The sequence below is a fragment of the Berkeleyomyces rouxiae genome (assembly GCF_048999995.1).
Source record: "Berkeleyomyces rouxiae strain 22BRR77 chromosome Unknown BrBRR77_ptg000001l, whole genome shotgun sequence".
Taxonomy (NCBI): domain Eukaryota; kingdom Fungi; phylum Ascomycota; class Sordariomycetes; order Microascales; family Ceratocystidaceae; genus Berkeleyomyces; species Berkeleyomyces rouxiae.
Genome location: NW_027396491.1, coordinates 1,269,504 through 1,295,635, shown reverse-complemented (window position 1 = coordinate 1,295,635; position 26,132 = coordinate 1,269,504). Strand labels below are relative to the sequence as shown.

General features: G+C 52.2%; 9 protein-coding genes across 9 annotated transcripts; 3 read left to right on the top strand and 6 right to left on the bottom strand.

The window, feature by feature from the left end:
• Positions 1 to 24: 24 nt before the first annotated feature.
• On the bottom strand, positions 25 to 3,466 carry BROUX77_000397 (uncharacterized protein; the record flags this gene model as incomplete). The annotated part of the gene is made up of 4 exons (XM_073748677.1): positions 25 to 1,140; positions 1,275 to 1,364; positions 1,464 to 3,343; positions 3,427 to 3,466. The coding sequence occupies 4 exons, from the start codon at positions 3,464 to 3,466 to the stop codon at positions 25 to 27; spliced, it is 3,126 nt and encodes a 1,041-aa protein (XP_073608634.1).
• Positions 3,467 to 6,477: 3,011 nt separating this feature from the next.
• BROUX77_000396 (uncharacterized protein) lies at positions 6,478 to 8,279 on the bottom strand (the record flags this gene model as incomplete). The annotated part of the gene is made up of 2 exons (XM_073748666.1): positions 6,478 to 7,945; positions 8,017 to 8,279. The coding sequence occupies 2 exons, from the start codon at positions 8,277 to 8,279 to the stop codon at positions 6,478 to 6,480; spliced, it is 1,731 nt and encodes a 576-aa protein (XP_073608633.1).
• A 1,405-nt stretch (positions 8,280 to 9,684) lies between these two features.
• On the bottom strand, positions 9,685 to 10,848 carry BROUX77_000395 (uncharacterized protein; the record flags this gene model as incomplete). The annotated part of the gene is made up of 1 exon (XM_073748655.1): positions 9,685 to 10,848. The coding sequence occupies one exon, from the start codon at positions 10,846 to 10,848 to the stop codon at positions 9,685 to 9,687; it is 1,164 nt and encodes a 387-aa protein (XP_073608632.1).
• Positions 10,849 to 11,473: 625 nt separating this feature from the next.
• Positions 11,474 to 12,538, top strand: BROUX77_000394 (uncharacterized protein; the record flags this gene model as incomplete). The annotated part of the gene is made up of 1 exon (XM_073748644.1): positions 11,474 to 12,538. The coding sequence occupies one exon, from the start codon at positions 11,474 to 11,476 to the stop codon at positions 12,536 to 12,538; it is 1,065 nt and encodes a 354-aa protein (XP_073608631.1).
• Positions 12,539 to 12,783: 245 nt separating this feature from the next.
• On the bottom strand, positions 12,784 to 17,124 carry BROUX77_000393 (uncharacterized protein; the record flags this gene model as incomplete). Its single annotated transcript, XM_073748633.1, has 2 exons — positions 12,784 to 16,443; positions 16,951 to 17,124. The coding sequence occupies 2 exons, from the start codon at positions 17,122 to 17,124 to the stop codon at positions 12,784 to 12,786; spliced, it is 3,834 nt and encodes a 1,277-aa protein (XP_073608630.1).
• A 686-nt stretch (positions 17,125 to 17,810) lies between these two features.
• Positions 17,811 to 19,826, bottom strand: BROUX77_000392 (uncharacterized protein; the record flags this gene model as incomplete). Its single annotated transcript, XM_073748622.1, has 1 exon — positions 17,811 to 19,826. The coding sequence occupies one exon, from the start codon at positions 19,824 to 19,826 to the stop codon at positions 17,811 to 17,813; it is 2,016 nt and encodes a 671-aa protein (XP_073608629.1).
• Positions 19,827 to 20,801: 975 nt separating this feature from the next.
• On the top strand, positions 20,802 to 21,471 carry BROUX77_000391 (uncharacterized protein; the record flags this gene model as incomplete). Its single annotated transcript, XM_073748611.1, has 2 exons — positions 20,802 to 20,835; positions 20,894 to 21,471. 2 exons carry the CDS (start codon positions 20,802 to 20,804, stop codon positions 21,469 to 21,471), a joined length of 612 nt encoding a protein of 203 aa, XP_073608628.1.
• A 467-nt stretch (positions 21,472 to 21,938) lies between these two features.
• On the top strand, positions 21,939 to 23,408 carry BROUX77_000390 (uncharacterized protein; the record flags this gene model as incomplete). The annotated part of the gene is made up of 1 exon (XM_073748600.1): positions 21,939 to 23,408. One exon carries the CDS (start codon positions 21,939 to 21,941, stop codon positions 23,406 to 23,408), a length of 1,470 nt encoding a protein of 489 aa, XP_073608627.1.
• A 174-nt stretch (positions 23,409 to 23,582) lies between these two features.
• On the bottom strand, positions 23,583 to 25,831 carry BROUX77_000389 (uncharacterized protein; the record flags this gene model as incomplete). Its single annotated transcript, XM_073748588.1, has 4 exons — positions 23,583 to 23,753; positions 23,824 to 25,150; positions 25,237 to 25,395; positions 25,470 to 25,831. The coding sequence occupies 4 exons, from the start codon at positions 25,829 to 25,831 to the stop codon at positions 23,583 to 23,585; spliced, it is 2,019 nt and encodes a 672-aa protein (XP_073608626.1).
• Between the last annotated feature and the right edge of the window lie 301 nt (positions 25,832 to 26,132).

Genomic DNA, 26,132 nt, shown 5'->3' with positions numbered 1-26,132 from the left:
ACGAACAGACGGCAAATGCGCTATCTAATGCTTTGCCCGGACGTTGCTTTCAAAGCCCATGCTAGACCGAGTGTTGGCACCCGCGTCCCGGAGAGATGTGCGTTGGACCGGCGGAACATCGGCCTGGTCCAGATCATCGTCATCATCATCATCATAGTAGTAGTCATCTTCTTCGGTGCTCTGGTGGCGGCGACGTTCAGTCCCCTCATCCTCGGGCTTGCGGCGCTTTTCAAAGTCTTGGCGATGGGCCTCAGCCATGATGCGCGAGATAGCAAGACCAAAGGTTCCAACGGAGCCAGTCGTGCCTGTTCTGCGGTGGTGCATGGCTCCGGTGCTGCTGCCGGCATGGTTCTCGACATCGGCAGTGGTCGTAGGTTGCGCACCAGATGTGTAGCCAAGGTTTGGAGAGGCAGTAGTGCCAGACAGAGGAGTAGCAGAGCCCGTAGTGGCAGTGGCGGGGTCGGGAGAGTTGAACCGGGACTTCTTGCCGTTGAACTTGTTGGAAGGCTCCATCTCGTCGCACAGCTCAATCTTGTATGGCAGAGGAATATCGCGGGCAGCTTTGTACTGGGCAACGTTGGAACAGTGCTCATTCTCTACACGAAGCAAAGTCCACATGCCACGACGAAGGACCTCAGCCAGAGCGACACCAAAAGCAATGACAGCCGAGTGCTGGACGTTCTTGCGGAAGATGACGAAAAAGAGCCATGAAAAGCGGAGGAGAGGATCCAAGACCATGATAACGTAGTAGACCCACTGCTTCTTGAGGCCAAGGATGTCGCGAAGAAGATACTTACGAGCACCGGGCTGCAGAACAGAAAAGTCCATGAAAAGATCCCAGATGGCGGTGTAGACACCGTTGATGCAGCCAAAGGTCACAAACATGGCAAAGTTTCTGTGTGACCGGTCAATGCGGTACATGGAAAGCGTGATGGCGGCCATGATGGACATGGCATACTTGCCACAGTTGATCAGATGAGGGAACCAGTTGCGGGTATCATAGTAACGACGGAGACATTGAAGCGAGCGCCAAATCGGGGGCAGGGCAGCCAGAAAGCCCATGATGGGCGAGTGGTTTGAGTTGCACAGCTCAGGTTGCTTCCAACTCTTGCTGTACAGGCAGGAAAACAATGCAACATTCTAGAACAAGGTTGTTGTTAGTTTTAGAAAAAAGACAAAGATAAAATAAGAATAAGGGAAAAGGATGCACAGGGAGAAAAGGGAAGAGAGAAAAGAAAAGACAGGGACAAGAGACTAGACAGGGGTGCACTTACGCAGAGGGCATATGTGAGAGAACAGTAAATATCGCCAAGAAAAAAGTCGCGGAACTCGACAGGGTAGAAGCCCGCCAAGAGCAGACGCCACTAAATGGGGATTAGAAACTATCCATTGCGATTTGTCACTCGGCAGCATTGCATTGAGTTGTAGATTAGACGAGTTAAATCAGGAACTGAGCCACTTACATGTGAGTAGATGAACCACTTGCGCGCTCGGGGGCGAAAGATCGGCGCAGGGAAGAAAATAATGAGCAGGGAAAGGCAAATTAGGATGATGGGATAGTAGAGGAACATGGCCTGGGTGCCATAGCGAGAAAAATTGAGCCACATGAAGAATCCGAAGAGCAGTGTCATGAAGCTTGGGAATTCGGACATCTGGCGCCAATCGAGCTGGTGGCGAGGATCCAACTCAAAAATGAACTGGTAGTTAACCTTGTTGGTGGTCCAGATCCAGCAGTCGATGCAGAAGAGTGAGAAGAGAAGGAGAGTCAAGAAGTAGCCTGCGTATATTTGAAGAAGATAGATGGTGTTGATCCTGACCACCGGGTCGGATTGTGAAATAAGATCAACGGCGGTGACGAGGCCCTGGGCCGCCAGCATCAGGCCAAGGCCAATGAGCAGACCGTTGCGGAAGACGGTGCCGGAAACATCGGCGTTGGCCTTGGCAAAGCGACGCAGCTTGCCGGCTGCGATCTTGTGCTGGCCCTTTTCAAAGTATCTCGCGTAGAGATCCTCGACGGCGGAAATGTAACCTTCCAAAACATCGCTTTGCACAAACCAAGCATTGTTGACTTTTTCGTTAACATAGCGTAGCGAAGGGCGCATGTGTACCACTTTGTCGTACTTTTTGTTCAGTTTGCGAAACGCCATGCGGTTCAGCAGAGCATAGGCCTTGAGGAGCTCCAGACTGCGGTAGAATTCTTGCAGAGCGCGCTTCAACTTGCGCTTAGCGGTGCGGTAGGGCACCTGGTGGCTCTGGGGGCGGCGGATGTAGTCACGACGAGCATCCTGGTTTATGCCGCCGACGCTGGGGGAGTCAATCATGTCGACAAGTGCGCGGGAGTTGGGACCAGGTCTTTGGAAGGGTACCATGGACTTTAGGGGCTCCATCCACTTGAGGGTACCGGCGCGAGAAGCAATAGTAGAGTTGGCGGTGGTGGGGCGGGTAGTAGAGGCATCATCGAAGCTCATGGCTGAGCCATCCATGGCGGCTTTATCCTCTTTCCGGCGGATCTCGATCATTTCATCGAGGCGGCGGTTGCGCATCTCGTGTAGTTGAGCGCGGAGAAGGTCGAGCCGCTTTCCAGCTTCCTCTTCCTTTTCCTTGTAAAAGGTTTCGACCTTTTGCAGCTCATCGTCCAGAAAGCGGAAAAAAGTGCGCTCGCGCTCCTGAGCAAGCAAGAGGCCATCCAACTGAGAAGGCTCTTTGCTGCTGTTGATGCTGGCATTGGTAAAGAGACGGCGCAGGGGGTTTGCGCTAGGAGTAGCGGGTGTCCAGGTGACAGCTTTGGCTGGGGTAGGGGGGATTGCAATTTTCAGACCCATGCGCTTTGGGGCAGATTCTTGACTTTGGCTCTCGCGCTTGAGAAGATTCCGACCGTTGGAAGTCACAACATTTTCCGGTTTTTGTATAGGCTCATCGTCGTCCTCTTCGTCGTCCTCGGCAATAGCGGGTTCTGGCAACTTGAAGGTAGCATGGCGGTCGTTTGGTCGGCCAGGGATAGGCTCAGTTGAGGAAGGCCTTGAGCTTGGGCCGGCGTTATCGGTGTGTTCTGAGGAGCTAGGGTGGCCATCGCTAGAGTTGCGCACAGAGCTGGATCCAAGCTGGCCGAAAGACTGGTAGTGTGACTGAGCTCTGGCGTCTGCGTTTTCGGAAGCAGCATGGAGGCTGTTGGAGTGGATGATGGGCGAGATGATGGAAGAAGCTCTCCAGAGCGGAGCTTGCCACGGCGAGTGCTGGAATGACCGGGCGGTCGCGGGCGTGTTGTTGACGCGGTTGAGCGAGCGGGTGATGCCCTTGACGAGCTTCTTGCCGGTGCGGTAATCAAGGTATTTGACTCTCCATTCTAATTAACGGGTGGTGGCCATGTTAGACAGTTCAGATGATGAAAAGCTCAAGAGCTGCTCCTGGGAGCAGGAAGAGACTCACCTGGAACCAGATTCTGGTCGAGTTCCTTAGCGAACTTCATAGTTTTCGGTAACTTGTTGGCCTTCTTCTTCGTGATCTTCCGAGGGTCTTGTTGAGTGGTAATTATATTATTAAATTGTCGCCGGCAGAAGGCAAAAGAGGGGAGGGGAGGAGGGGAGGAGAAGCCAAGAAAACGAGCGACAAGAAGACCTAAAGACGCGTCAAGACAAGGACATTGAGTATTCTGATCCTCGGTGGCTAAAGGATGGGAAGAATAGGCATACTCGTCCTTGGAGAAGGAAAGGTGAAGAACAAGAGAACGAGAATCAAGGTGTCTGCTTGGCGGAGAGGTTCAGTATAAAGGCAACGAGAAAAATCGGCAGCGTGTAAAGCTGGAGTCATTTTTTATCGCTTTTTATCGCCTAAACTTCCGTATTTGGAAATGACATTTCGCCGGCGTGATCCTTCATGGCTCCTGCCCTTGGTCGTGCTTGTTCGTTTTGCCCACCGACGAGCGAGGGACGCAAAACGTGCCTGCTATTTTTGGCGGGCTCTGGTGGAAAAGTATTCCCGTTCTGTGTCTGTGCCGTACAATGCTTGCAGGCCCTCGAGTCTGCTATGGCCAGGCCTTGCGCCTTGCAAAGATTGGGACGTGCTACAAGACTACCAAAGCCTTTGTGAAGGCCTTGCTTTAACGCTGCAGGTATGTGCGGGTGCAAGTGCAAGTGCAAGTGCGATTGTGTACAATTGCGTGCAAGTGCGTGCAGCAGCGGGTGCTAATACTAGGGCAGGTGCGCAAGCAAGGAGCAACTACTCCGCGCAAGTGCCTTCCCTCCCTCCCTATCTCTGCCCTCCACCCCCCCTCTCCTCTCCCGAGCCCCCAACTACCGCCCATCATTGGAGCCAACTAAGAATAGGAAGCCACTGGCCAGCCGACAGTCCATGCTGTGAGTAGTGGCAAACCGAAGTTGCCGATTCTGAGCAGCCCGCCCTCAGCACGCACACACGCACGCAGCGCACTAGCAGCGGAACTCTCAAAATACATTGCTCTGGCTTTGTTGGCGCTGTTCTATTCTTTGTCTTATTGTGTGCCCTGTGTCATCTCGGTGGCTATCCCACCACTACCCCGTTTCACTGCCGCGATCGATGGGGGCAGAGCCCTGTCATTGTATTGTCTCTCTGGCTGGCCGGAACCTTCTCACTTTTGCAGTTGCCCTTTCTCTTGGGAGACAAACGAACGAAACAGTCGCAGCGGGGCGGAGAGAATCTCCACTTCTCGTCCCTGCCCTGCTCTCTCTATCTCCAGGCGGGAAGGCGACCAGGGCCTGTTGCCAGAAAGGGACTTGGCATTTCTTTTCTTGGTCTTGGCGTCTTCCAGGGTATTGGGCAGACTACCGCAGTCGTCGATTGGGGATCCACAAAACACGGGCCATTGTTCATCGGAGAAATATACACAGGTACTTTGGACTGATACATGTCGTCCTTGGAAAGAGCCCCCCTTCCCCTTCTCGCCGTGTCTCGATACATGCATACAATCCAACGACAACTCTTTCAGCAGACAATAACTTTGATGATTGCTCGCTACGATTGCCGTTTACAGGGCTCGCCTGCCCTCCCGAGCCCTTTTGGCCTAGCCTTCTGTTGGGTGTCTACCCTATAGTATGTGCTACATTTTTTTGGTCGCGTGCCTCTTCAAGCTTGACGGGCTCCCTCTGTCGTGGCTAGCGTCTCCCCGCTTCCCGAGCCAGCCTGGCTCTGTCAGCCGCCCAAAGACGCCGCCAATGTGCCCTGTGATGTTCTGTGGGCATGTTTTCTTTTCTTCGTGCTCAGTTGGCGCGGCCGTGGGACGCAAGTGGCATTGCGCCTTGGACGCGCGCAGTAGAACTTTGCCTGTGATACGCTGCGTGTGTTGGTGTCACCACTAGAGCCCAAGCTTTACTGTCCGCGCTTGGAACCAACTGCATGCTTTTGTGTGTGTCCATGTATACATTTATCAAATTCTGGTCTAGCGTCATCCACGTCGTACAGCAACTAGCATCGTGTCTGAAGCTTGGCCTCGACCCGACTCGACTCGACTCATCTCCAAGACTGCCGTGTAGCCCGTCGCACAGGTGTGACCTAGAACCGTGACTCCGCCAAGGTGGCCCTAGCTAGCTGGGCTGGCTGACCCTGCATGCCGCGGGCAGTTTTTGATTTCTTCCCTCCCAACGACTCAGCACGGCCTGTCGCTGCATCCGTGTTGCAACCTGCTCGTCTTATACTTCATGGGAGAACACGGCAAACAAGGCCAACATGCAAGGGAGAAAGGACAAGAGCTACAGCCAGAAAAGCACACAGTCACAAGCTACGGGTAGTTGTGGCCACGGCTAGAGATGCTACGCCTGGTACCAGTAACCAACTATGCGCCGGTCTTGTTCAGCGCCCAGGACACACACGGCTGGGTGGCAAAACTCCTGCGCAGCCGATGCTTTCATCAAGCAAAAGGGCTGACTAGTTGAGCACAGCCAGCTCCCAAACAAATCACAGCTTCTCTGCAAACGCGCAGTGCCATCTGCCCCATGTTTTGACTTTTACCTTCCTTTCGTGTTTGTTCAAGCCCCTATCATGGGCCACGACGATCTTGCTCCAAGCTGCACGCCTCTTTTTATCCTTGTTTCATTGCTGGTTGGTTAACTAGTCAACTAACTACTCGTACAATAAAGCTTGATAAGCAGGAGTAGTCTTGGCCAAAAGCTTGGTATTGGATCACAATCATATTGACTCAGGTTTTTGCCTTGGAAGCCAAATCATAATTTCGACTTCTCCCTTGTGAGTCCAGCAGTCTTCCGGGACGATTGTGCTTGTGCTTTTCCGTTGTTTGCTGGGCTTGTACGCGTCCTTATGTTTGTGTGGGTGTGGTACAGGAACGGCCACCGGGGTACCGCATTATCAAGTCTGTGCATTGGCTTCTCTCTCTTCTTGACGTCAGGATGTCAATTTATCTAACCCCGGTCAGTCTGTAAGTTGGTCCTTTGGGATGACATGTATAACCCTAACATTGATCCACTCTTCCTTCTTTCAGGAACATTCAACTCAAACTACAATCTCCTGAGCCAAAGTTTCCTGCGAGTTCTCCCTGATCCCTGGCTCTGGCTGTCTTTGATTGCTAAGACCTGCTGTAGTTGTTGCTGCAGCTGTCTCCTCAGCACTGACGTTGCTGGATGCTGTAGCGTCAATATTCCACCCAAAAGCCGGACTCTCAGCCCCCATTCCAAAAATATCGACACGAGCCCACGCCTTGATGGTGTCTGGCGATTCAAAGATGAGTTTATCGTGGGATAAGCGAGCACGCTTATTTTCATGCCCTGGCTTGAAGTTTGGCGGCAACGAGGGCGAGTTTCCTGATCTTTGGCTGTTTTCACGCTCACTGCCACAACCCTCACCGCCGTCGTCGACGCAATCATTTACTGATGTCTCGGCAACAATCACGCTGTTGTCTCGAAGCATCTGAAGCTGCGCCCGGAGATTCAGCCGCAGCACCTGCTCAGGGTGACCTGCCTTGAACATCTTCTTAGTCATCCACGGAAATAGCACGCAAAAGTCGGACTGGTTCATGTGCGCCGAGCCACGGACCCAGAAGAAGCGTGCCGGCTCCAAAGAATCGCCGGTTGCGCTGTTGACAAGGTGTTCGCGTGCCACAACCCGCTGGCCCGGCTGCTTCGAAATGACTCGCGCCGTGGCGTGGAAATGCTCGTTCCACTTGACAAACTGCTCAGACTCAATGGCCAGAACGGCCCTGCCGCCTGGGGCGCCTGGTACATTGTCGTAGGCCGGCAGGGGAAGCTCCAGGAGCAGCGTTGTAGACGGGTCAAAGAGCGGCATGCACCACATATCTAGTAGGATTATAACATTTTCGTGAGTAACTTGAGTGCAGAGATCCGAGTCGCGACGCGGAGTAAAAAGTGGGCTTGCCAGGCCCTTGAGTGTTGCAGAGTCGGCATAGTATACGCTCTTGGTGAACTGGACCATGGATGCAGCTCCGAAACTATGGCCCATAAAAATCATTTTCCCTGGTCTATGAACGTCCATTATCCCCGCAAGCTGCCCCAAGCCCCGAGCTGTTGTCTTCAAGTTTGTGAGCTTATCCCCGCGATCCACTGCCATGATGAGCGAATGCACCAGCCCCAGCTCCCAGAGACGGATTTTGAGTTGTTTGTGCCGGGCTTTGAAGGTCTCAGCTGTGACCTCGTGCCCTATATCGAGGTATGGCCGCATCTGTGCAGCATTGCGCCAGGACGAGAAACGCTTTGATTTGTGACTGGTGCTGGGGCTGCGCATCATGGTGAGAATTGCGCTGCCGTCGCGGTGCTCGGGGCAAAACACGACAACACCGTGGGAGGCCAGCGACCCGGCAATGTACGAATAGGAGTTGCGGCAGCCCGCTAGACCATGCGAGAAGATTGCCGTGGGCCAGCGGCCGTTGGCGGCGGCAGGCGACGCAAAGGGCGGCGCATTCTTGTAAGCGGGGATCTTGGCGTAGTGTGTGTGTCGAGGGAGATATCTAGTCTGTGAGTTAGCCAAGACTGCCGGTGGATTTGACAGTTTAAAGGGCCTGGCGAGGGTGTAACATACGAAACAACACTTGCGACAGCCGAGCCCAGACCGATGAAGCGCGCATAGGCTGAGACGCTCTGTCGTTGCGGAGACGGCAACCAGCGGACTTTGCAGTCTTGTGGCTCGGGAGTCGCAGGATAGAAGACGCGGACAAGAACGGTGTGGATATCGGAAGTCTCGGAAGGGGTAGAAGAGGGAGCCTGTAGCTCTAAAACCGGCACTTCAATGTCGATAGAGCCGACTTGGTAGGGGCCCGTATAGTCGGGAAACGAAGGAATCATGCCGGGCTCAGACGTTTCTTTTTTTGTTCTCTGAGGTTGCGCCAAACTTGATGCCGAAATGAGCATCAAGACCGCCAAATACAATGCAAGAAAAAAAAAGTGACTACGTATTAGTTAGCTTGCGCCCCCCGGACGCCCGATAAGGACCTGAAAAGTTCTTATCATGAATATGGCTGCAAGAGGAATCCTTCCAGAAAATTGGCTCCGTTGTACGGTTGTACGTGCGCCTTCCAGAGAAGACCTGTGTACATGCCTTGTTCGAGATGTCGAGGCGAGCCGCAAAAATAGCAGTTGCTTCTAAGCTTCCGGTCCGCCATGTGTACAGCTGTACACATGTCACGTAATCAGGGTCACATCGCTAACCCTGAGCCTCTTTAGCAAACCAGAGTCCGCCCAGGGGTAAAGCAAGATGAGACTAAGCATGAAGTGGAAACACTCGCTATATTATACGTGCCTCAGCAGATTCCAGTCGCAACTGGCTAATCAAGGCTGACAATACTCGACTGAGGCTGTTTTTAGGACCTGCTCTGCGCAGCAAAAAACTAGTCTTTACGACAGTTTATTTTGGCACAGTTATTACCACACACATACTACATTACAGGGACACTCGATCGAGTATAAGCTTCGCTCAGCCATTCTTATTAATCTTGGTGTGATTGATAGGGTCGGATAGTTGAGGCGAGGAACGACCAGTGATACCAAAAATCTCAGGGATACTCGGCATACGACTGCCGGAAGGACGGGACCGAACTCCACATTCTCCACAGGCCATGGTTGGTTGTATGTGATAAAATATGGTGGAAAAAGAAAGTCGTCAATGAAGCCTACGCAAATGTGGCTGCCAAGGAAAAATCAATGTCTGAAAGGGATTTGAAAGAACATGCAGCACTAGAGTTATCGTGTGTTGACCTGTCAAAATAATACTGATCCGGTGATTTTTAAGCTGTCCAAGAGAAAGAGAATAAAGTTCTATCTTCATACTAGCCCATGTTCACTCGTTTAAGCTCAAGCAACAAAACCACAGAAATACACGCGCAAGGAAATCTAGGCATAACCCAACGTGGTTATTTTTAGCTCCCCCATCAACTTCTCACATGCATAACCGACTTTGGCCAATGATCAACACAGCCTAACAAACAGCTTTTCTTATGTGTCAAACACAATATTCGATCCAATCAACAAAAGAACAATCACTAGTTAGTCAGATGGAATATTGACAAGTAGAAACAATTAAAAACAATCCTAGAAAAAAAAAAAAGAGGCACAAAGCCAATGGTGCATTGGGGGCCCAGGACATGCCGAGCCTGGAATGCAAGTACAAGTACATAGTTATGTAACTAGTCTTTTTTTCCAACCGAAGGAAGTCTGCATTAAAGCCCGTAGTCCAGGCTTGCCGAGACCCGCGCTAGCCGGACTGCGAATAAAAGCTGTATCTGGACGTACGGTTTGAGTTGGCTTTGCTGTCCTGGGACTGGCTGTCGCTCAGGTCGTCGGCAGCCGCTCCCTCCAGACCAAAAAGCAGCGATACAATGGCATTTGCTTTATCTGCTTTTGCTTTCTGGCTGTATTTGCCGAGGGTCAAGATGCTGTGCTGTGTCTTTACGTCTGCGTTGGTCGTAAGCACTTTGTCCAGGCCCTCCATCGTGATTCGCAGAAGAGCATCCTTGGCTGTCTGCTGGTGGTATCTGGCCTGGTAAATCTTCTCCTGATACTGCTCCAATCTGATAATCATCTGGACCTCTTGGTTTTCGGCCAGGAGTGTGCTGAGCTCAGAGTGTTGAGCTGAGAATTCAGGGTCCTGTAGTAAAGTTTCCAGGTAGAAACGACGGCAATAGGGAGTCATGTGCTGGACAAACTCGGGAGATGCGAGACTAGAGGGATACTTGCCTACCTTTTTTTCACTATCGCAGTTGTTCTCGCTAGCTACATCTTCAAGCGGCTCAGAGTATACGGAGGAATTGGTGCTGGACTCCCAGTCATCGTCATCGTCGCTGTCGAGAATGTCCTCCCAACGGTCGACATCTTCGGCTAGATCAATATTGTTAGAAGAAAGTGCCGAAGCTGGTACAATGTCGCTAATGTCAGCAACCCAGGCATTGAACATGTCCTTTGAATTAGCACTGCTAAGCTTCATGTCTAGAACGGCATGACAAAGCTTCTGCACTTGACTCTCGGGATCTAGCTCACAAATAACATTGCTCGGTGGGCTTACCTTTACCGACCCAAAGATTGCATCGGCATACCTTTCACGTTTCTCCAGGGGCGTATCGTGTTTCTTATCGTTTTCACTACTCGCTAAACGGGCCTTGTACTTGACTGGAATGCTTTCAATCAAAGTGTCGACCTCGGTTTCGAACAGGGTCGCATACAGACCTTGGCATCCTGGTTTGGTGGAGCTCCTCTTTAACGAGATGAAGCAGTTGTCGCAGGTCGGGAACATGGGCTGCTGCTTTAGCTTGTCGCGAAAACGGTCGCATAGACTGTTTTTGCAGCTGACAGTGAATGTTTTGTGGGCAGTGTCTTTGTTGCACTGTATGCATGGCACAGCCACGGTGGTGATTTCGCACATCTTGACGAACGTGGTGAAGGCTGATGGTTGTTAGAGTAAACGTAAAAAAGCTGTATTCAACTGAAGAACTACTCGTTGGTATCTGATAGTAACAAGTATCAACCCTCTACTCATCATCTCAAATGTCGCCGTGGCTGCTCATATATATGCCGCCATCTCCTTTGTGCCGTATACCTGAGTGAGCAAATCATGTCCCTCATGGCTGTCCTTACAACAACTGTCTCATTCTTTACGTGCCATGAAATCTGGTGATATATGAGTTGAGTCAGCCCTCTATGAAACCTTTTCAGCGAGACACGAACTTATCGAAACAAAGAAGTCGGCACACAAAGACGTTGAAGTTTTGGATTACACAAGCACAGGCATAACTGTTCCATGGGGTTCTTTAAGTGGGGCGCGTGAATATGGTTCAGGGTTAGAGTATTGGGGTCTTTGAGTGCAGGGTTACACACTGGGGCTCCTATAGACAACCAGCCTCAAGGGGTTAGTCCAAGTATGTTAAAAGCGTGTGCACTAATATAAATCGAGAAGAGACGTCCAGAAAGCCACTTTGTGTGTTCCAATCTTCCCTCAAATCTTTACGCCCAAGCATCGTCATCCAGCAGCCGCTTCTTGCATCTTCCCCATGTCCGCCTTTCCCCCTGCCCCCAAGACACCCCGTGTTGTCGTCTACCACCAGACGCAATACCACCAGGACCGCTATGTCTCTCTTAAACCCCTCGTATCTACTCCCGGGATCTTCGTCACACACTTGATTGTGGCAGCAATCCACGTCAATGAATTTCCCGGGGAGCTGACCCTCAACGACCATCCCCCCGCGCACCCCCGCTACGACCCTCTCTGGCGCGAATGCGCCCTCCTCCAGGCTTCGGGAACCAAGGTGCTCGGCATGCTTGGCGGCGCCGCCAAAGGCACATACGCGCGACTTTGCAGCGACGCCGTCGACAAGCCTAGCGACAACAACGCCTGTGCCGGCTTCGAAGCCTTCTACCAGCCCCTAGCCGCCTTCATCCGCGCCAAGCGGCTCGACGGGCTGGACTTGGACGTCGAGGAGCCCACCTCGCTACAGGGCATTATCCGGTTGATCGACCGGCTTCGCGCCGACTTTGGGCCTGACTTTATCCTGACGCTGGCCCCCGTGGCCCCCGCGCTGGTCGACCCGCGCGCAAACCTTAGCGGCTTCAGCTATGCGCAGCTGGAGGCGGCACGCGGGCGCGAGATTGCCTGGTACAACGCGCAGTTCTATTGCGGCTGGGGCACGCTGGCGGAACCCATGCAGTACGCCAACATCATTGGCCGTGGCTGGCGGCCGGAGCGCGTCGTGGCGGGAACGGTGACGAGCCCCAACAACGGCGCTGGCTTCGTCGAGATGGAGAATCTGGCGGCCAGTGTTATCCAACTCGCAGAGGTGTTCCCGACTTTTGGCGGCATTATGGGCTGGGAATACTTCAACTCCCAGCCGGGTGGGCCCGAGATGCCTTGGGAGTGGGCGCAGTGGATGACGTCATTGCTCGGCACAGAAGAGGGGCGTGTCGAGGCCATGTTGGAGGCGCAAAAAAGAAAAGAGAAATGGGCTGCCGGAGGAAGCTCTTCTGGGACCAAGCCAAAGAAGAGGAAGAATCGTATAGCGGCACCAGTGCCGGATGAGTTTGAGTACTTTACAGATGGCGAAAAGAGCGAGCAAGCCTAGAAAGGGGAGCAAGGGATCGAGATGAAATTTAGTTTGATAGACATTATGTAATCCAGAGGAGACAGCCCAGCTGATGCTAAGCATCTATCTTCCGGTCTAAAAACAGAGAATTAAATTCTAAAAGCAATACCGCTCTCACTCCATCCGGAGGGGCACCCGCTAATCAAAATTACACATCAAACCCATCACGACTTAAGGAAAAGAAAAAAACAATGATAGTAAGTGGCAAATATCGTGCACTGTCGTTACCGTCTTTTGCCGGCGCTTCCCGCACTTGTATTCACGCTCGCCCACGTCTCGACGTCAATCATGTCGCCGCGGATGAGGCTCTGCACAACCAGTTCGTTACTCATCAGCCGGAGCTTGTTTGGCAGTCCTGCTACCAGGGCCGCCTCTGCCTCGCTCTCGGTATCTACCGTGCTCTCGCGTTTTTTCTTCCGCGCGGCCGCGCCACCCTTGGTGCGGGAGCCAGCCCTACCTGCACCACCTGCCTCGAGAAGCTCGGCGGCGTTCCCCATTGGCTCGTCGAGGTAGAGCCAGTCGAAGGGCTCTTTGCATGCTTCAGCGTTGGCTAGACTGGCCCGCGCCTCGGTGACAGATAGTGCGCGGGATACAGTGGCGCCAAGAACATGCATCAGGAAGAGATAGAATCTCTTCTTTTCCTCGTCGCGTGATCGCTTTATTACGAAGAGAATGCGTTGACCGGCAAGAAATCGGGGACGGTGCTCTATCATTTCACTGAGCATGGCCTCGGCTGGAGAAAATGGATGCAACGTGCGTGACATCATGGCATTGTCAAAGCAGATTGAGGCGCCAGATGTTAGGAGGAATGGCTGCCACGCCACGATATCATTTTTGCGGATGCATTCTTCAACCCAATGGTATGTAATACACGGTATCCCCAAGGCAAGCGCCTGCATATATTTGACCTTTCGCGAATAGCCATCGGCAATGACAGCTGTGAAGCCATGTTTCTTTGCCGCCTCGGTCAGGGCCAACGGTGTTTGTAGTACGTCTGTGTTACTGGGCTCCGTGCCTGTAGAAGCCTTGTGAAACATCTCCTCGAACCCGCTCTCGAGGACGCGCCCGCCTGCAGCCATAAGCTTCTTCTCAATGTCCTTGTTGATGCGTACCCGACGCTCATACTCGTAGGCAGGAGAAACAAGCTCGCGAGACTGAAAGGTCAGAGCAAAGACCATATTAGAGAATAATCCTTCGCTATTTTCCTCGACAGGAAGGTAGGCCCATCCTTTGCTTGATCTCTTTGAACTAGTATCTGTTCTGCGAGCTACATGAGGCTCTGTCACTGGTGTTGGCACACCGATTGTGCTGTCTTCAATTTCCGGTGGCGTTTGAAGGAGCTCATCGTCTGAAGAGTCTTTGGCTGTTCTCCGTGAAACGGCGCTTTTGCGAGCAGCGGGTTTCTTCTTGTTCTGTTTGGGTGCTGGCTGAGACTTGGTGGAGGGCTCTCGCTGTTGGAGACTTGCACGGGAACGCACCGAGGCCCGCCTTTTTTTGCCTACAGGAGAGTTTCTAGTACTTGTAGTGTCTGCAGCTTCAGAATGGGGTGTCATTGATCGTCGGTCCGATCCTGCTGGAGATTGTGTTCGCAGTCTAGCAGCTGTACTGCTTTTTCTAGGTTTCGAAGCCGTCGAGGATGGCTTTTCCGGCTTTTTATCTTCCGGCGGCTCTGACGTTTCAACAACGCGATTAGCTTTACCTCTGGGTCGTTTAGGTGGCAGCCGTGGTGGTGTGTCTTCAGTGCCTGCTGGCGCACTTGGCTCTGGAGTCGCTTCCAAGGTGGACTTCAACTTCGAAGCCTCGTTCTCTTTGGCTTTGATGTTCCTTTGACGCTTGCGTGTAGGCTTGGATACCTTTGTAGATGTAGACTTATTCGTGACAAAAATATCGACAGATAAAATTGGGGGTGGAACCGGCGTAACTTTGGGTGGGGGCTTGGGTTTAGAGTTCCGCCGAGAGTATGTGCTCTGGATCTTCTTGGACAATTTCGGTGTCCCAAATACATCGGTGTCTGGATTACTCTTTTTGGTGGTATCCGGTAGTGCCTCTAGAGCCCTACCATCACTGGGTTCTAAATCGGAAGGGCGTTCTTGTTCAACAGGCGCCGACTCAATGTTTTCTCTTGACATGGTAAATGTTCGTCTTGTTGGACTTGAAGATGGGACCTGAGTGTCTGGTATATGATCCCCGGCACTGGTAAGGGGTGATACTGTTGGACTCTTGAGTGAGCGCATAGAAGTGCTTGCGCTTGGTTTCGTGAGGGGGAGTTTCAAACGGGTAAACAAAGGTTCATCATCAGAATGCATGCCAGGCCTGGATGGTCTTTGTTCAGGTGATTTATGGGGGGGCGCAGATTTGGGTTCTTCCTCATTTTCAGCTTCATCGGCAGTCTCAATGTCGTTCTCTGCCGTATCAACCGATGGTGAGGGGACGGGCTGCGTTGTTGACTGACCAGTCGGTGGCGGGCTAGTCTCAGGCACCGTATCTCGGAGCAGCGTTTCTTTCTGCTGTTGTGCTGTAGTGGCAGCTGAGGTAGTTGTAGATGTAGGCTCAACACTAGCTTTGATGATAGTATCAGATGCAACAGAGAGTTGGGAGTTTGCTATTACGGGACCAACTTCATCTGAGTCTGGTATCATGGCTGCTTCTGAGGCAGCTACAGTCCGCCTCTGTATCGGCAACGATGGGGCAGTATGTGATGGTAGCTTGTCAGTGCTGTTCACTGAGCCAGACCCAGAGGTAGATGCAGGCCCAGTCGTAGTGTTCGACACGCTGATACGTTCTAGCTCTTGATCTGCTTTCCTGCGCTTTCGAGCAGCTAGGTTGCGCCCGCTCGTAGCACGTTCGCCCTCAAAGTCTGAATCGTCTGAAATAGCGTTCGCGTTACCAGCCTTGCGCTTAAGAGTCTGGACCAGCGGCGAATCTCGTGCCTCATAGGAGGAGTGGTGCCGTCGCATAGGGACATGAACTCTGGGCGTTTCAATCGGCGACCCGGGAATCACATCGACTTCATTTTCTGCGTCGAGAGTCTTTTGATTGATCGCCAGGGCTGGCAAGGGTGATGGGAAAGTTTCGGCGAATGGTTGTTGAAGAGGCGCGCGCCTGCGAAGCTGTGTAGGAGACGACTGGCATATGGGCGCAGGTGAGTTGTTGAAGTCCACTGGGGAAGGTCGGGACGATGTGGGACTATTCATCTTAACGGCAGAGGGCAGCTGGGGATCAGAGCCTAGGAATAGCTGCGATGGCCGCATTTCGCTCTGCTGGAGGTTCATGTTGGCGAAGGGGTTATTGTTGGTCATGGGCGTAACAGGATCTCCAAATGGCCGGCGGCGAAAGGGCGTTGTCCCAAAACCAAGTGAGTTTCGCTGGGAGGGTGTCTCGACGGAGCGCCAGTTGCCCCGCGTCAATACTAGGCCGATGTCAGCAATAGGTGACAGTGGATCTGACATGGTCTCATGGCCATTGTCGCTATCAATGCAAGCATCCAGGCCAAAGTCCACAGCACCGCGGTCACCCTTCACCAACGACTCGTTGCCAAAATCACCGAGCGAGTCATCTTCAGCTGTGGCCTCGTAGTCGCGGCCGTCGTTGGGCTGAGTCATTTCCTGGGAGTTATCCATGGCGCCAGCAGCTGTTTGCGGCGAGTCTGAGTTGAGATGTGACGGCGGCAATGATGGAGCGCCCTGGAGTCGAGCAGAATGCGGCAGGCGATGAGCATTGGTATCGGCGGTTACTGAAGCTATATCGTGCGCATGGCCATTGTTCGAACTGGGGGCATTCAAGGACGGCGCAGCGGGGGAGTTGTTGTCGGTGGAAATTGTCGTGATGGTGTCGTGTTGGAGGTTTTCTTTGTTGGCGGCGCTCGATGTAGCGCTGGTGAAGGCCTAAAAAGCAGCAATTGTTAGTGGTCACTGTAGTGAGCTTTAGGCCCTGGTCTAGCGTAGCCCATCACCGTGCACTTTTAATTAGTGGTTGCAGGCCGCTAGAAGCATGCACTAGGCTCACTGTGACGTGATGTGGTCCTCCATCGCTGCTTACACGTAACGATGCCCCTCGACTCGACAGATGCTGGTGCTGAAGAAGCTGTCGACAACAACAGACCCAAACGCCGCCGTGGTCGACAATCGATTTATTGCTGAGCCCACAGCCGCCCTAGAACCTGGTGCAAAGGAATGTGGCGGCTGTCTGACAGTATACAGCGCCAAAGACACTCAAGAGTAGCCTCACCGGCCCATTCAGAAGGTTGCAGTGCATGTCCCCATGGATTAACCCCCAGCATGCTCCAGATGAGCCGGGCGCCATATACCGCAACAAGTCTAGGCAAACGAGGAGATACGCAAAAGACATGGACGCAAGGATGGCGGGCGGTCGAAAAGAAAGGAGAGACTCACAGCAGAAGAAGAGAACTCGGCTGCGTACATAGCCAGCACATCTTGACTATCGGCTTCATTTACAGTAGCCACCATACGGGCTGCCGGCACCGCTAGCGGAGGTGCTGCTACCGCGGTTTCTGAAGCCGACGTCGCAGGGTTTAGGCCTTCGGAGACGACGCAGCCAGATGCCATTCTCAGGCAGGATGCGAAACTAAACAGCCGTATCTTACTTTCGCCCTGAAAGGACAGTTGAAGCAGACATTGAGAAGCTCACAAGCGAGGTGGAAAAGACGCTCTGATCGTGATCACCACGTAAACAAAGAACAGAACCTAGACAAAACATCGCTAAAGGGATCACAGACGCGCCTGGCTCCCAATTAGCCTACATTTGGACGCGTAGTGGGGACAACGCGGCACGTGCCACCCACCCCAACCATGCAGTACTAGGGTTACGAACTATCGTCATGTGAGAGTTCATCCAAGAGATCATCAGAGACATGAACGATGTTGATACACACAGATTGACTCGGGGAAAAATGCTCACTTGTTAATATCACTAAACAAACACACGCTGCTCGATGAGAAACCAATAACCCTTCCAGCAATCAACTCCAGTGCATTTCATCAACTAATTGCTGTGAAGTTGGTGCAACTAGTGACGAGCTTTGCTCCATGTCACAGGTGATGTTTCCCTTTGGATGGTTAAAGATGACAATCAAAAAATAAAGGAGAGAAGCCTCGCCATATGAAGAAAAGAAAAGAAACTCCCGCCCAATGCCTATGCTGTAGCTTCATCCAAACGCCAAACGCAAAAACACCAGAAATATACCGCTCCCACAATCCATTTATGGTTTTGACTCTAGACGTCAGGTTTCACTCTATGCAGCTAACTCTGCTGGTTCATCTTGAGACGATTCTCTAGTTCCCGACTCATCATCAGCTTCGCCTCCCGATGCCTCGACGCTGGCAACAGTAGGGGTATGAGTATCTATTAGTTCCGACTCAGTGTTTCCGGGAGTCTCCAAGGCCGCAGTTCGAACCGGGACTTCATCGACACAGTCGTAAAAGAGCATGAAGACGCCACCTTGACTTAGAACCTCACTCTCAGTACATTTGGTAACAGTCTCGTCACTGAGACGCCACCAGTTCTCCTGGTTGAAAAGCGCAGTCTTATCCAAGTCTTCAAGTTCGATGTCTTGGTCCCCGGGGTTAATGTCGTCTATCTGAGACTGTTCCAGGTTGGCAAGCTTATTGAGACCCGAATGTTTGCGGTAGCAGATGTAGTGTCCATTATCATGGCGCCCCTGGTGCGTGACAACAGCGCGAAGCTCATATATGGGGCCTGTGATCCTTGTAGTAGCACATTCGCCTGCAGCCATCGAGGCATCAGCTTTGGTTATCCATTCTTCTTCGTCGTCGAAAAGCTGTTTCTTAGTATCAACACCTGCGCTTGGAGCACTGCCGATGCACCAGGGCCCAAGGTCCAGGTCGACTGGAAAGCGGACGGGTGCAGCATTCTTCATGAGCATGAAAGTGCGCTCATTAAAAACGGACCGGTTGATGTGTATAACAAGACTTCGCGGCGGCCTAGCAATAACCATCTGCTTGGTTTTGGTAGAAGACACTTTATTCTGCGCTGATATTTTGCACTTGTCCTTAAGAGTCTTGTCGTCAAAATCATCATCCTCCAGTGCAGTTTCTACGGCAGCCAGGCGTTCAATGTGGTTGGCAAGTTTATCTTCCGGTATTCCAGAAGCGCGAAACTTTTCGATGAGCGAGGACATGACATCTTTATTTTTAAGAAGGGTGCACTTGGCGCAGTGAACTCCTTCGATACTCTCAACATTCGTGTACGCATCGAGCCGTTGATACAAGTCGCATGCGCCCGATTCAGTGCCGAGGTTGAGAGTAAGACAAATAAAAGGAATCATAGAGAGCCCTTCGGAATGCCCACACTGTACACATGCTACACGCTGAGCAACTAGGCCCTCGAGAGGATTTTTGAAGCCCGTTATAGCTCTAATTTCAGAGCCATCGACAATCCTGGAGCGAGCCTTGGCCCGATTATCAATTTCGGAGTCACTTTCGTCCTTTTGCTTCAGGCCAAGAGGCTTATGGGATTTGTTGATAGTCTTCAATAGCTCCTTGTCGATTTCATCAAGGAGTTTCGAAAAGTATTCCTGTGCGTCTTGCTGAATACGACTGTTCATGTTCTTGAGAATGGCAGGCGTCCACAGTGTCGTTCCGTTATTTCTGCTGCTATTCAAGTCTGCTACAAGGCCAAGCAGAGATTTGGTCGCAGATGTCGGGGGAGGGCCGTGGCCAAGCTGGGAGCCAGACAAGTATTCGGGGAAGGATGTCAGCGAAGAAAGACCCTGGAGCACACTGTTTTGGTAGCATGAATTATCCCAGTTGCCTAGACCAGGAGGCTTGCACTTTTCCGGCCTTATTGAGGACGAAACAGAAGACAGCCGACGGCGGGCTTGCGTCACAGAAGCCATGACCCCGCCGGGTCCGTCTATGCCAAGGATCCGTGAAATCGCATCGCTCTTGTTGGCGTGGGTCAACGTTAACGTCATAGGCATGGTATTGAGCTCGGGGTTGAGCCAGCGATCGACGATCTGAACCAAAAGACTCGGGGTAAGAGCCACGACAAGGTGCCAGTATAACTGGCGGATGGTGAACCTGTGGGTTCCGAGTCGCAAGGGGGTGTTTGACACACTATATATAAGGGCGACGACGAGAATGGCGGCAGTCACGGAGGTCTGAGTATCTGAGAGGCGGTCGAACAAGATTTCAAGCGTACTGCTGTGGCTAGGGCGGGAGTGGCGACTGGCGTAGCTGGTTTGGTCTCGCAGACGATGAGGAGGGAAGGAGGAACGTCGAGAACTCATAGCTGGAGACGGATTGGAAAAGCACGTGCGTGCCAACTAATAGCCAGGGAGAAGGGGAGAGTAAGAGGAAGCTAAAACGAGAGCTGAAGAGTAGAGAAACGGTTGGTCGGCTGGTGGGACGCAACGGGACGGGAATCGGGTGTGGCGGACAAAGGGCTGAAGAATCACGTAGACTCTGGAACTGGTAGAAGTGGCTCCAAGAAAAAAGCCATGGTGAGGCGCACAGGCGCGTGAGGTTGAAGTTGGTAGCGGATGATGGCGATGGCGATGGCGATGGCAATGATGTCGAGGTGGATTTAGAGATCAGCATTAAACCCGTGCAGTAGAAACGGTGGCTGTAGGAGAAGAAAAACATGCAAGTACTGACTAGTACTACCACACTTGTATGTAGCTGTACATGTACGGTACACTTGATTGCAGGTTACAGGCTGTCTTTAGCTGACTCAGATTTGTAGAGCTACTTGGAGCAATCCGAAACCAGTGCAGGTGTAGCAACTGGCAACTACGGAAAGTGGAATGCAGACTATGGAATCTGGGGGATTTGGTTTTGACATTGATCTCTCGATTGTGTGTCTTCTTTTGTCTCTGTCTGTTTTGCTCTCTGAAAGAATGCACACCATTATTCATCTTGACTCCGTCTCTCGAATTTCAAAATTCAAATCCCAACACATGCATGTCTCACGTCAGCAAGCAGCCGCTGTCGAATAGGCAGATGCTCGACGTCGCAGAGCAACTGTCCCAGAGCGCAGGGCGGGCCTAGTAAGTGGATCTACCAACTGTGCGGGGAGCATATAAAATAAATTCTGCTTTTTCCTAACAGTAGCTTTGCGATAAGATAAGAAAAAAAAAGGCAAATTCCATCAACATGGACTTGTAGGCCACGGCGAAGAAGAAATGGCACCGTTTCTTCTGCATAAGTGATATTCCCATCTGAAAACCAAGTTTTCACATCATATAACTAGAGCCCTTCACACGATGTCTAAGGGTGGAATCAAGAAGAAAGATAGAGGTGAGATGCCTTCCCACCAACCCCGCGAAACTCTTTGATATTAACCAACATCTCACAGCGCCCTCAGAGCGCTCCCGATCTGCGCGCCGGGAATTCTCGCCGAGTCTCGACGCTGGCCGTGCCGTGCGTGCCCTCAGCCCTGCTGCCCCCGAGAAAGTAGACAGCCGGCCTTCTGTCCTCGCCATTCACCACGGTGCCGGTGTGAGTAAGAAGGTCAAGATTGGCCGCAAGGCCGTCAAGTCGTCGAAGCAGCGTCGGCGGCACGAGCGTGGCGTTGACCGTGCCGAGGCCATTGCCGATATTACTGCCAACAAGGTCACCCGCAGCATCGTTCATAATAAGTCTGTCCGCTCGCGCAACAAGACATGGGACGAGGTAAACAAGACCCTGGGTAACGTCAAGCCCAAGTCCAAGTTTGGCTTTGAGCTGCTTGGCGAGGATGACGGCGAGGATGACGACGAGAGAGAAGAGACTATTGCATCTTCTACCACGGCCAGTGTGTTCGCTCAGGCTGCCATGCTGGGCGGCGAAGTCGACATGGACAACACCGAAATCAGCATAATTACCGATGTCAACGAACCCCCGGCCATGGCCGATGTTGTTGCTATCAAGGATGATGATGACGAAATCATGTAAAAACCGGGCACTTCTGTGGTTAGAGATTGATTGTCACGCACTGTTACGACACAACGGGGTTGCATTTACACATGAGATGGGGTTTTTTGTTTTCTTCCATGCTTGGTTGTTTGCTTGGATTGGCGTTTATGGGGTTTCTCTAGCATGTTTTCTTGGAATATCTTCACATGGTATGAAAAAGCTTATGAATACAGGTTGGTTTGACTTTGAATAATTATTATAAGTCAGGTAGTGTATAACTATCAGCATTGACACACCATGTATCAATCTCCTGTGACGGTATAATGCCGATTCAGGGTGCATACTAGGGTTAGCCGTACAAAGTCTTAGTGATGCTCGATTGATTGCAATCTCATCCCCACTTTAATTTCTATCAGCCTTACCATACTTCGCGACTTCACCACTGCTCTCAGCCTTCCCTAAACTGACGAAGTTCGTTCCAAGCACCGGACACAAACAAAGCAATTATGCCTCCTCCACGTATGACCAAGAATTTTGCGCGACCTGCGCGACACCGCGCCGGAAAAGCAACGGGCGCAGATTCATCGTCTTCCGATTCAGACTCCGACGACAACAACGACAACACTCCTGCCGTGCAAGTAACCGCCAAGGCGCCCCCAAAAGCTGCCAGTGCTGCGCGTATTGCCACGAACCTTGGAAAATTCAGTATCGACGACCGGCGACGTGCCGAGGAGGCAGAAAAAGAGAAGCGCCGCCAGCAAGCGCAGGATCTTGAGAAACTTGCGGCAGCCGAAGGGTTTGTCACGGACGACGAAAAGGACAAGAAAGACGGCGACGACGAAAGCTCCGAAGAAAGCGACGACGACGACGACGAAAGCTCCGAAGAAGAAAGCTCCAGCGAGGATGAAGGACCCAGAAGACTCATGCTTCGCCCCAAGTTCATTCCCAAAAGTCAGCGGCTCGCCAATGCAGCCAAAAACGCATCTTCATCCGCAGCTGAAGAAGCGCGCCAGGCCGAGGAAGAAGCGCGGAAAAAGGCCGAAGCCGACTCTCTTGTCGAAGCGCAGATCCAGAAAGATCTTGCTGCCAAGGCCGTGGGCAAGAAGCACTGGGACGACGAAGAAGACCCCGAACTCGAAGTCGACGATACTGACGGCCTGGATCCCGAAGCCGAGCTGGCTGCCTTCAAGTTACGAAAACTGCGGCGCTACAAACGCGATCGCGAGGCCATGATTGCGCGTGAGAAGGAGCTCGAGGAAATTGAACGCCGGCGCAACCTCACTGAAGACGAACGACGTGCCGAAGACGAGTCTCATTTGGCTAAGCAGCAGCAAGAACAGGATGCCAAGGGCCAGATGGCATACATGCAAAAGTACCACCACAAGGGCGCCTTTTACCAAGACCAAGCTGAAACAGCGGGCCTTGCAAATCGCGATATCATGGGCGCGCGGTTTGCAGACGAAATCAAGGACCGTTCTATTCTCCCTGAGTATCTACAACGCCGCGACATGACGAAATTGGGTCGCAAGGGCGCGTCCAAGTACAAGGACATGAAATCCGAAAACACCGGTCTTTGGGGCCAGGTGACGGAGCGCAGACCCGGCGAGGGCAACAAAGATACCAACTGGCGTAACCGAGGCGATTTCGACAATGTCGATGATCGCTTCAAGCCAGACGGCGACTTTCGGGGTGGGAATGGTGCAAATGCAGTGCCGCTAGGACAGTCTCAGCGCCGACCAGATGATAGGAGAAGAGACCGGAGTCGGAGTCGCAGTCGGAGCCGAGACAGAGGTTCACATCGCAGACGAGATGGATCTCGGGACCGCAGACGGAGGAGTAGAAGCAGAGATCGCAGAGATCGGTATAGAAGCCGGTCACGATCACGTTCTGAGCCGTCTAGATCCCGGAGAAAGAGAAGCACATCGCGTGGGCATGAGAGAGATAACAGCAAAAAGATGAGGACAGCAAAAGAATAGATACCAAAGCGAACAGGGAAAAGAATGGCCTACTGGGCATTTGTTTGTTTAGATCCCATGGAAATCCCAAGGCTCTCGTTATCGAAGAATGCAATGGAATAACGACAACTATTTATAAAATACCCCCTTTTGTTTATTTGGCAAGTAAAGCAGGAAAGCCAGAACCAAGACTATTCATATGCGCACAATTTCAACACGTGATCTGCTGAAGATGCTGTGTGACTGCATGGCATCATCGCCATCTTGAGCAACCTTGGGTGGATATATCGCCATTTTGGCATACGTGCCAGGACCAGCACGCCTTGAAAGTGAGCCTGGATTAATCATCAAGACGCTTTCGACGACCTATAGTGTGGATGAAATGATCAGGTTAGCTTTCAGGTAGAACACAAAATAAAGGATGTTACTATCTCACCTTGACGAACGGGGGCAAAGCGCTTGGAAGCACCATAACATCTGGTCGCGCATTGAGCATCTCGCCCAGTTTCAAGTAAGCTGTATCCAGTGATGCTCCAGGTGGGAGTCCATCTTCCGTGCCCGTCTTCATCAACGCGCTGCGATCTGATGGCGGGAACAGGGGGAAAAAGTGTCTCTGCTCAAGCAGGTACCGACACAAGCGGCTAGAAAGCTGGGCATCCTCGAGTCGGCCACTGATAAGCTCTTCTCTGCGCAGCTCAAACAGAATATCCTGAGAGGATAGACCAAACACGGCTTCATTGATACTGAGTGTCATGGGGTTTGTTAGAATGCGCGCATTACGCGGCAGACCAAGCTCTTTCCGCACAAAGCTGTCCTGGGGCCACGATACATGCTTGTTAACGGCGTCCCGGATCGATGGAATCATGGCAATGGTAACTTGGGGATTCGTTTTAGACAATCGCGCAAGGTGTGGCGAGATCATGAATTTGAAGGCTGTCGAAAGGGTAGCTGTATCGGGATCATACGATGCCTCCTCAGGCAGATCAAAGTCACCGCTGGCAATCATCGGATGGTCGATATCGATAAAAGGGCCCATCAAAACCAATACATCCACCATCTTGTCGCCAGCGACTTTGCAAAGCTCTGCCAAGGGCTCAAAGGCCAAATTATCATCCGTGGTATAAGGGCCACTCGCCATCATGGCGTTCAGCGGTATTGGGTCGCTGTCTTCGTCCATTGCCTCGGGGTCTCCACGAAGGCGCTGTCTGTGCGATTCCAGAACATCTGAGGTCGAAGCGGCATTGGGGAGAAGCGGGATATCTAGCATCTGGTTTACAACAAACTCGGTGCCAGAAGTATTCGTGCCGCGCGCCGCAATTATCTGGCCCGGGAAAAAGCTAAAGCCGCGCAGCTTTTTCAAGCTCAACGGCACTCGGAGGCCGTTGCCCATGCGACGAGATGTCTCCAGAACCACAGAAGCTGCATTTAGACGGCCCTCAGAGGAGTCATTTGCAATACGTCCAACGGCCACGATCTCAGAGGTACTCTGACTCGCGGGGTTTCCAAAGACTGACATGTCAAGGGCGTGATGCTCTGAAATGGCAATCATAAAGTCATCTATCCGATCGTCAAGGATTTCTGATGCCTCGCTGAGCTTCATAGCCAGAGGTTTGTACCCCACCTTTTTCTGGTCAGACCCAGCAGCCAGCTTCACTCGGGCTTCTGGGAAAGGAACAATAGGATATTCCGGCTCGGGCAGAGAGGCGCTACTAAAGACCTCGAGTACATCTCCAGGCTTTTGTCGGTCACCGAATTTGGAGGGACTACCGATACCCCAAGACAAAGGGGGTTAGCACAAGCCACTGCAGAATCGTACGGGAGATCATTCACAAGTTGAGGGAGGACTCACGTGAGTGTTGTGGATGGTGATCCTAGAAGCGGCAGGTCCTGATCATCCTGAGCCTCGCTCTTGATCCGCGTGACTGTCGGGGTGTCAAACGCCCGCTTGTTCATGCCTCCAGCCTTGGAAAGCTTTCCTGACCCCGGCGTCTGTATCAGCCCGTCCAGCCTATTTCAACAGTTAGCGTCTCCACTAGCTCGATAGATATCCACGCACTTCAACCTGCCCGCCGTAGCACTCACATGCCAAAGACATCGCCTGTCCTCGTCGCCGCCCTGGGCGTGCCCATTGCCGCATTCACGCCGGCCATGTTCCGCCTCGCAGAGCCGCCAGCCGCCGATGCCTGCATGCGTATGTTTCTCTCCAGAGCATCTTGCACATCTCGCTTGAACGACCGCACAGCATCCAGCGACAAGTCGGCCGACTCGCGCTCCATTTTCATGCAGAACGACTCCCACTTGTAGAACATGTCTTCAACCGAGAGCTCGTGTAGGCGCATGATGGACGAAAGCTCAGAAATGACGTCCGGGTCAAACTTTTCCGCATTGGGGAAGAAGGTAGCCAAATCAGCAGCTGCCGCTGCGATGGCTGCGGAACTGGACATGACGTTGGTATTGTGTAGAAGCAATGGTGGGCGGTGGGTGTGCGTTGCCTGAATTCGGAGAATGTTGTTTGTGTGTGGATTGACTGCTAGTTGAAGGCAAAGGCTTTGTTGTCATAGGGTTGCTATTCAGGCATAAGCAGGGTTATCAACAGTCCCGCGACGCGTGTGTGCACTTAAACACGTGTCAAACCAATGATATCCCGTTAAAATCCAAACACAACGTTTCCATACAATTGGCTAGGATAAGCTCCACTTTCAACCTTTGTACCACCATCAGGCAAGGTCTGAGGCGTCTTCACGC